General features: G+C 55.3%; 1 protein-coding gene across 1 annotated transcript in view; it reads right to left on the bottom strand.

The window, feature by feature from the left end:
* Positions 1–6,447: 6,447 nt before the first annotated feature.
* Positions 6,448–10,000, bottom strand: part of cfl2 (cofilin 2 (muscle)) — a 7,550-nt gene continuing 3,997 nt past the window's right edge. Inside the window, exons 3-4 of the mRNA XM_083924855.1 lie at positions 9,320–9,396; positions 6,448–7,101 (exon numbers count right to left, since the gene is read on the bottom strand). Of these exons, the coding sequence (XP_083780981.1) occupies positions 6,989–7,101; positions 9,320–9,396 (190 nt within the window). The 3' untranslated portion in view covers positions 6,448–6,988. The remainder of the gene's footprint in view (positions 7,102–9,319; positions 9,397–10,000) is intronic.

Below are 10,000 nucleotides of genomic sequence, written 5' to 3'. Positions count from 1 at the left end.
GGGTAATGGAGTCTTCAGAGGGAGGAGAGAGGAACTCTGGGTAATGGAGTCCTCAGCAGGAGGAGAGAGGAACTCTGGGTAATGGAGTCCTCAGCAGGAGGAGAGAGGAACTCTGGGTAATGGAGTCCTCAGCAGGAGGAGAGAGGAACTCTGGGTAATGGAGTCCTCAGCAGGAGGAGAGAGGAACTCTGGGTAATGGAGTCTTCAGCTGGAGGAGAGAGGAACTCTGGGTAATGGAGTCCTCAGCAGTCGGAGAGAGGAACTCTGGGTAATGGAGTCTTCAGAGGGAGGAGAGAGGAACTCTGGGTAATGGAGTCTTCAGCTGGAGGAGAGAGGAACTCTGGGTAATGGAGTCCTCAGAGGGAGGAGAGAGGAACTCTGGGTAATGGAGTCTTCAGCTGGAGGAGAGAGGAACTCTGGGTAATGGAGTCTTCAGCTGGAGGAGAGAGGAACTCTGGGTAATGGAGTCTTCAGCTGGAGGAGAGAGGAACTCTGGGTAATGGAGTCCTCAGCGGGAGGAGAGAGGAACTCTGGGTAATGGAGTCTTCAGCGGGAGGAGAGAGGAACTCTGGGTAATGGAGTCTTCAGCTGGAGGAGAGAGGAACTCTGGGTAATGGAGTCCTCAGCAGGAGGAGAGAGGAACTCTGGGTAATGGAGTCTTCAGCTGGAGGAGAGAGGAACTCTGGGTAATGGAGTCCTCAGAGGGAGGAGAGAGGAACTCTGGGTAATGGAGTCTTCAGCTGGAGGAGAGAGGAACTCTGGGTAATGGAGTCCTCAGCAGGAGGAGAGAGGAACTCTGGGTAATGGAGTCTTCAGCGGGAGGAGAGAGGAACTCTGGGTAATGGAGTCTTCAGCTGGAGGAGAGAGGAACTCTGGGTAATGGAGTCCTCAGCAGGAGGAGAGAGGAACTCTGGGTAATGGAGTCTTCACAGGGAGGAGATAGGAACTCTGGGTAATGGAGTCTTCAGAGGGAGGAGAGAGGAACTCTGGGTAATGGAGTCCTCAGCAGGAGGAGAGAGGAACTCTGGGTAATGGAGTCTTCAGAGGGAGGAGAGAGGAACTCTGGGTAATGGAGTCCTCAGCGGGAGGAGAGAGGAACTCTGGGTAATGGAGTCCTCAGCAGGAGGAGAGAGGAACTCTGGGTAATGGAGTCCTCAGCAGGAGGAGAGAGGAACTCTGGGTAATGGAGTCTTCAGCTGGAGGAGAGAGGAACTCTGGGTAATGGAGTCCTCAGCAGGAGGAGAGAGGAACTCTGGGTAATGGAGTCCTCAGAGGGAGGAGAGAGGAACTCTGGGTAATGGAGTCATCAGAGGGAGGAGAGAGGAACTCTGGGTAATGGAGTCCTCAGAGGGAGGAGAGAGGAACTCTGGGTAATGGAGTCCTCAGCGGGAGGAGAGAGGAACTCTGAGTCCTCAGCAGGAGGAGAGAGGAACTCTGGGTAATGGAGTCTTCAGCAGGAGGAAAGAGGAACTCTGGGTAATGGAGTCTTCAGCAGGAGGAGAGAGGAACTCTGGGTAATGGAGTTCTCAGCAGGAGGAGAGAGGAACTCTGGGTAATGGAGTCCTCAGAGGGAGGAGAGAGGAACTCTGGGTAATGGAGTCCTGAGCGGGAGGAGAGAGGAACTCTGGGTAATGGAGTCCTCAGCGTTTCTCTTTCACTCAAAGAATCGAGTAAAACTTTTTTTGAAGTTTATGAAACTTCATCAAATGTGATTTTATTTTGAAAGATAAAGTAAGGTGCAACCCTTCACAATAAGATTCTAACTGATGATCACGTGATAATAATAATCATAATATCAATAACCAGAGTTCAGGTTTCATAAAAGTGTTTTTTTCACGCTGAAGAGGAAAAAGAATCATCTTTGATGTTTGATGTGAATTATGATCATAAACAAACACAAACATGTTTATTTATGTTCAAACCAACAGGAAGAGGAAGAAGAAAGGGGCGGGACCTACACAGGAAGTGCTGCATTAAATCTGAAACATGAGTCAGTGTCACAGTCCCCCCCCCCCCTCAGTGATGTGCCCCCCCTCCCTCAGTGAAGCCCCCCCTCCCTCAGTGATGTGCCCCCCCTCCCTCAGTAAAGCCCCCCCCCCCTCAGTGATGTCCCCCTTCCCTCAGTGCCCCCCCCCCCCTGCTGGACTCTGTCCTTGTGTGGACGTGTTTCAGCCTCAGAGACAGAAATAGAAACAGGATCAGATTCTGGAGCCGAGGGGGGGCGGACTCCAGGACCTGGTCCCCCTCCAGGACCCTGTCCCCCTCCAGGACCTGGTCCCCCTCCAGGACCTGGTCCCACCCCAGGACCCTGTCCCCCTCCAGGACCTGGTCTCCCTCCAGGACCTGGTCCCCCACCAGGACCTGGTCTCACTCCAGGACCCAGTCCCCCTCCAGGACCTGGTCTCACTCCAGGACCCAGTCCCCCTCCAGGACCTGGTCTCACTCCAGTACCTGGTCCCCCTCCAGGACCCTGTCCCACTCCAGGACCTGGTCCCCCTCCAGGACCTGGTCCCACTCCAGGACCTGGTCCCCCTCCAGGACCTGGTCTCACTCCAGGACCTGGTCCCCCTCCAGGACCCTGTCCCCCACCAGGACCTGGTCTCACTCCAGGACCTGGTCCCACTCCAGGACCTGGTCCCCCTCCATGACCCTGTCCCCCTCCAGGACCTGGTCCCCCTCCATGACCCTGTCCCCCTCCAGGACCTGGTCCCCCTCCAGGACCTGGTCCCCCTCCAGGACCCCGTCCCATCACAGCCTCACTGATGATCTCCTGAGTGATGTCATCACACAAACTCACCTGGATGATGTCATCACTCAAACTCACCTGGATGATGTCATCACTCAAACTCACCTGGATGATGTCATCACTCAAACTCACCTGGATGATGTCATCACTCAAACTCACCTGGATGATGTCATCACTCAAACTCACCTGGATGATGTCATCACTCAGGTCACTAGAGCACTGACCTTTGACCCTCTGACTCATAGACGCTGCAAAGGATTGTGGGTCAGAGCAGAGAGGCTGTGTGTGTGTGTGTGTCTCACTCTAAACACTACATTACCCATGAGCCTCAGCTGCTGTTACTGTGGAGACGGAGACCTGTCGCCATGGTTACGGAAGTCTTGCAAAAACTAAATACTATAAGTGAGTGAGGAGCTCTGTGATTGGCTGATGGTCAGTGAAATGCATTCTGGGAATCGTAGTTAAACCTCAGTGTTTACGGACACAGAGTTCTCTGAATCTGTTACTGAGGGAACCAAAGAACTGGGGACACACTTAGAACCTGGAGAACCTCTGCAGACACTGGTAGAACCTGGAGAACCTCTGCAGACACACTTAGAACCTGGAGAACCTCTGCAGACACACTTAGAACCTGGAGAACCTCTGCAGACACACTTAGAACCTGGAGAACCTCTGCAGACACTCTTAAAACCTGGAGAACCTCTGCAGACACTCTTAGAACCTGGAGAACCTCTGCAGACACTCTTAAAACCTGGAGAACCTCTGCAGACACACTTAGAACCTGGAGAACCTCTGCAGACACACTTAGAACCTGGAGAACCTCTGCAGACACACTTAGAACCTGGAGAACCTCTGCAGACACACTTAGAACCTGGAGAACCTCTGCAGACACTCTTAGAACCTGGAGAACCTCTGCAGACACTCTTAGAACCTGGAGAACCTCTGCAGACACACTTAGAACCTGGAGAACCTCTGCAGACACTCTTAGAACCTGGAGAACCTCTGCAGACACACTTAGAACCTGGAGAACCTCTGCAGACACACTTAGAACCTGGAGAACCTCTGCAGACACACTTAGAACCTGGAGAACCTCTGCAGACACACTTAGAACCTGGAGAACCTCTGCAGACACTCTTAGAACCTCGAGAACCTCTGCAGACACACTTAGAACCTGGAGAACCTCTGCAGACACACTTAGAACCTGGAGAACCTCTGCAGACACTCTTAGAACCTGGAGAACCTCTGCAGACACTGGTAGAACCTGGAGAACCTCTGCAGACACACTTAGAACCTGGAGAACCTCTGCAGACACTCTTAGAACCTGGAGAACCTCTGCAGACACACTTAGAACCTGGAGAACCTCTGCAGACACTGGTAGAACCTGGAGAACCTCTGCAGACACTCTTAGAACCTGGAGAACCTCTGCAGACACTCTTAGAACCTGGAGAACCTCTGCAGACACTGGTAGAACCTGGAGAACCTCTGCAGACACACTTAGAACCTGGAGAACCTCTGCAGACACTCTTAGAACCTGGAGAACCTCTGCAGACACTCTTAGAACCTGGAGAACCTCTGCAGACACTCTTAGAACCTGGAGAACCTCTGCAGACACTCTTAGAACCTGGAGAACCTCTGCAGACACTCTTAGAACCTGGAGAACCTCTGCAGACACTCTTAGAACCTGGAGAACCTCTGCAGACACACTTAGAACCTGGAGAACCTCTGCAGACACTCTTAGAACCTGGAGAACCTCTGCAGACACACTTAGAACCTGGAGAACCTCTGCAGACACTGGTAGAACCTGGAGAACCTCTGCAGACACTCTTAGAACCTGGAGAACCTCTGCAGACACTGGTAGAACCTGGAGAACCTCTACAGACACACCTAGAACCTGGAGAACCTCTGCAGACACTGGTAGAACCTGGAGAACCTCTACAGACACACCTAGAACCTGGAGAACCTCTGCAGACACTCTTAGAACCTGGAGAACCTCTGCAGACACACTTAGAACCTGGAGAACCTCTGCAGACACTCTTAGAACCTGGAGAACCTCTGCAGACACTGGTAGAACCTGGAGAACCTCTGCAGACACACTTAGAACCTGGAGAACCTCTGCAGACACACTTAGAACCTGGAGAACCTCTGCAGACACTCTTAGAACCTGGAGAACCTCTGCAGACACTGGTAGAACCTGGAGAACCTCTGCAGACACACTTAGAACCTGGAGAACCTCTGCAGACACTGGTAGAACCTGGAGAACCTCTGCAGACACTCTTAGAACCTGGAGAACCTCTGCAGACACTGGTAGAACCTGGAGAACCTCTGCAGACACACTTAGAACCTGGAGAACCTCTGCAGACACTCTTAGAACCTGGAGAACCTCTGCAGACACTCTTAGAACCTGGAGAACCTCTGCAGACACTCTTAGAACCTGGAGAACCTCTGCAGACACTCTTAGAACCTGGAGAACCTCTGCAGACACTGGTAGAACCTGGAGAACCTCTGCAGACACACTTAGAACCTGGAGAACCTCTGCAGACACTGGTAGAACCTGGAGAACCTCTGCAGACACTCTTAGAACCTGGAGAACCTCTGCAGACACTGGTAGAACCTGGAGAACCTCTGCAGACACACTTAGAACCTGGAGAACCTCTGCAGACACTCTTAGAACCTGGAGAACCTCTGCAGACACTCTTAGAACCTGGAGAACCTCTGCAGACACTCTTAGAACCTGGAGAACCTCTGCAGACACTGGTAGAACCTGGAGAACCTCTGCAGACACTCTTAGAACCTGGAGAACCTCTGCAGATACTGGTAGAACCTGGAGAACCTCTGCAGACACACTTAGAACCTGGAGAACCTCTGCAGACACTCTTAGAACCTGGAGAACCTCTGCAGACACACTTGGAACCTGGAGAACCTCTGCAGACACTCTAAGAACCTGGAGAACCTCTGCAGACACTGGTAGAACCTGGAGAACCTCTGCAGACACTGGTAGAACCTGGAGAACCTCTGCAGACACTTAGAACCTGGAGAACCTCTGCAGACACTCTTAGAACCTGGAGAACCTCTGCAGACACTCTTAGAACCTGGAGAACCTCTGAAGACACTCTTAGAACCTGGAGAACCTCTGCAGACACTCTTAGAACCTGGAGAACCTCTGCAGACACTGGTAGAACCTGGAGAACCTCTGCAGACACACTTAGAACCTGGAGAACCTCTGCAGACACACTTAGAACCTGGAGAACCTCTGCAGACACTGGTAGAACCTGGAGAACCTCTGCAGACACTCTTAGAACCTGGAGAACCTCTGCAGACACTCTTAGAACCTGGAGAACCTCTGCAGACACTGGTAGAACCTGGAGAACCTCTGCAGACACTGGTAGAACCATGGTGGTTCTACTTAAAGCTGACTGATGACTCAGCAGTTCTGCTGGTTCTAATAGAACGTTCTTTTGTCGTACCAGAACCAGACAGAACGTAGAACCCTGTTCCTGCGGCTGGAACGCTGGGCTGTGATTGGCTGACAGAGAGGAGGCGGAGACTTGAGTTCGGCCACAGGCTTTTATTGCAAAGTGGCTTCCTGTGATGTCAGCAACCACGGTCCACGGAAGGCGCCGGACGTCGTCGGGTCGTTGTTGTTGTGTTTGTTGTTGTGTTTGTTGTTGTTGTTGTTGTGGTTGTGGGGGGGGGGGGGGGCGTCTCTCACGGCTGGGGTCAGATCTGCTTCCTGTAGTGTTTCCTTACAAAATAAAAGCTCACTCTAACTAAGTGTTGTGACGGTTACATTCAGACTGAAGTAAGGCGACGGCCGAGCGTGAGGGCGGCGTGAGTCCTCCAGGCGCGGCGCCGGGGCCCACTCTTCTTCTGTGGTGCACAGTCTGACGCTGACGTGAACAAACAACACAATAATAAATAAAGTCAGATGGAAGAAGGTCGTGACCCGTGTGCTGCGGGAGGCGGAGCTTCCACGCGCGCGGCCGCTTCCTTCACACGGACTTTTTGGCAAAACTCTGGCGGAGCGAGAGACGAGCGTCCTGGTGAGGGGCGGGGTCAGCAGAGGGGGAGGGGCTTGCATATCATTATGTTAATGAGATCTCCTTCAAAACAAAGAAAAGCTAAAGACGCTAACGCTAACTCCTGCAGGACAGACGGACAGAGCGGGCGGCGGTGGTCGGGGGGGCGGGGCTTCGTCCGGATGGCACGGCGGTCGGCTCGGCTCCGCTCGGCGCCGCGGTGACATCACAGCGGCTTGCCCTCCAGAGACACCACCACGTTCCCGCCCAGCTTCTCCGCCAGCGTGGTGCGGTCCTGGATGTCGTCCAGCCCGTTCACCTGCCACTCGTGTTTGATACCTGAGGACACACGAGACACGCCGGGGTCAGACGGGACGCACCTGAGGGGACGCACCTGAGGGGACGCACCTGAGGGGACGCACCTGAGGGGCGCCACGTCAGAGGGGACGCACCTGAGACACGCCACGTCAGAGGGGACGCACCTGAGGGGACGCACCTGAGGGGCGCATCTGAGGGGCGCACCTGAGGGGCGCACCTGAGGGGACGCACCTGAGGGGACGCACCTGAGGGGCGCCACGTCAGAGGGGACGCACCTGAGACACGCCACGTCAGAGGGGACGCACCTGAGGGGACGCACCTGAGGGGCGCATCTGAGGGGCGCCACGTCAGAGGGGACGCACCTGAGGGGACGCACCTGAGGGGCGCCACGTCAGAGGGGACGCACCTGAGGGGACGCACCTGAGGGGCGCACCTGAGGGGACGCACCTGAGGGGCGCCACGTCAGAGGGGACGCACAGGAGGACAGGTGAACAGGTGGACAGGTGAACAGGTGGACAGGTGAACAGGAGGACAGGTGAACAGGTGGACAGGTGAACAGGAGGACAGGTGAGCAGGAGGACAGGTGAACAGGAGGACAGGTGAACAGGAGGACAGGTGGACAGGTGAGCAGGAGGACAGGTGAACAGGTGAACAGGAGGACAGGTGAGCAGGTGGACAGGTGAGCAGGAGGACAGGTGGGCAGGAGGACAGGTGAGCAGGAGGACAGGTGAGCAGGAGGACAGGTGAACAGGTGAGCAGGAGGACAGGTGAACAGGTGAGCAGGAGAACAGGTGAGCAGGAGGACAGGTGAACAGGAGGACAGGTGAGCAGGTGAACAGGAGGACAGGTGAGCAGGAGGACAGGTGAGCAGGAGGACAGGTGAGCAGGTGAACAGGTGGACAGGTGAGCAGGAGGACAGGTGAGCAGGAGGACAGGTGAGCAGGAGGACAGGTGAGCAGGAGGACAGGAGGACAGGTGAGCAGGAGGACAGGTGAGCAGGAGGACAGGAGGACAGGAGAGCAGGAGGACAGGAGGACAGGAGGACAGGTGAGCAGGAGGACAGGTGAGCAGGAGGACAGGAGGACAGGTGAGCAGGAGGACAGGTGAGCAGGAGGACAGGTGAACAGGTGAGCAGGAGGACAGGTGAGCAGGAGGACAGGTGAGCAGGAGGACAGGTGAACAGGAGGACAGGTGAGCAGGAGGACAGGAGGACAGGTGAGCAGGAGGACAGGTGAGCAGGAGGACAGGTGAACAGGTGAGCAGGAGGACAGGTGAGCAGGAGGACAGGTGAGCAGGAGGACAGGTGAGCAGGAGGACAGGTGAACAGGAGGACAGGTGAACAGGAGGACATGTGAACAGGAGGACAGGTGAGCAGGAGGACAGGTGAACAGGTGAGCAGGTGAGCAGGAAGACAGGTGAGCAGGAGGACAGGTGAGCAGGAGGACAGGTGAGCAGGAGGACAGGTGAGCAGGAGGACAGGTGAGCAGGAGGACAGGTGAGCAGGAGGACAGGTGAACAGGTGAGCAGGAGGACAGGTGAACAGGTGAGCAGGAGGACAGGTGAGCAGGAGGACTTGTGAACAGGAGGACAGGTGAACAGCTGAGCAGGTGAGCAGGAGGACAGGTGAGCAGGAGGACAGGTGAGCAGGAGGACAGGTGAGCAGGAGGACAGGTGAACAGGTGGACAGGTGAGCAGGAGGACAGGTGAACAGCTGAGCAGGTGAGCAGGAGGACAGGTGAGCAGGAGGACAGGTGAGCAGGAGGACAGGTGAACAGGAGGACAGGTGAGCAGGAGGACAGGTGGACAGGTGGACAGGTGAGCAGGAGGACAGGTGAGCAGGAGGACAGGTGAACAGGTGGACAGGTGAACAGGAGGACAGGTGAACAGGTGGACAGGTGAACAGGTGGACAGGTGAACAGGAGGACAGGTGAGCAGGTGGACAGGTGAACAGGTGAGCAGGTGAACAGGAGGACAGGTGAACAGGAGGACAGGTGAGCAGGAGGACAGGTGAGCAGGAGGACAGGTGAGCAGGTGGACAGGTGAACAGGTGAACAGGAGGACAGGTGAACAGGAGGACAGGTGAGCAGGAGGACAGGTGAACAGGAGGACAGGTGAACAGGTGAACAGGAGGACAGGTGAACAGGAGGACAGGTGAGCAGGAGGACAGGTGAACAGGAGGACAGGTGAACAGGTGAACAGGTGGACAGAATGCCCGACCCGGTCCAGGACCAGGACTCACCTGTAAACTTCTTCTTGATGGCGTCTTTAGAGCTGGCGTAGATCATCTTACTCTTCAGAGGGGCGTTCTCCGGGGCCCTGAAACACAGAACCACCCGGGACCACGTCAGACCAGAACCACACAGAACCACCCGGAACCAGGTCAGACCAGAACCACACAGAACCACCCGGAACCAGGTCAGACCAGAACCACACAGAACCAGGTCAGACCAGAACCACACAGAACCACGTCAGACCAGAACCTCACAGAACCAGGTGAGACCAGAACCAGGTCAGACCAGAACCACCCGGAACCAGGTGAGACCAGAACCACCCAGAACCAGGTGAGACCAGAACCACACAGAACCAGGTCAGACCAGAACCAGGTGAGACCAGAACCACACAGAACCACGTCAGACCAGAACCTCACAGAACCAGGTGAGACCAGAACCACACAGGTGTGTAACTCAGGTGTCGTCTGAATCTAACGTCTGAGGACGACTGAGACTCGGCTCCTCAGATCTCCAACAGGGTCAGAACCAAACACACGTTTACACCGACCACTGTGCCTCCGTCACAGGTTAGAGCCCCCTCCCACTGTGCCTCCGTCACAGGTTAGAGCCCCCTCCCACTGTGCCTCAGTCCCGTGCCCCCTCCCACTGTGCCTCAGTCCTGTGCCCCCTCCCACTGTGCCTCCGTCCCG

The sequence above is a fragment of the Echiichthys vipera genome (genome assembly GCF_963691815.1).
Source record: "Echiichthys vipera genome assembly, chromosome: 12".
NCBI lineage: Eukaryota > Metazoa > Chordata > Actinopteri > Perciformes > Trachinidae > Echiichthys > Echiichthys vipera.
This window is presented reverse-complemented; position numbering and strand designations above follow the sequence as displayed.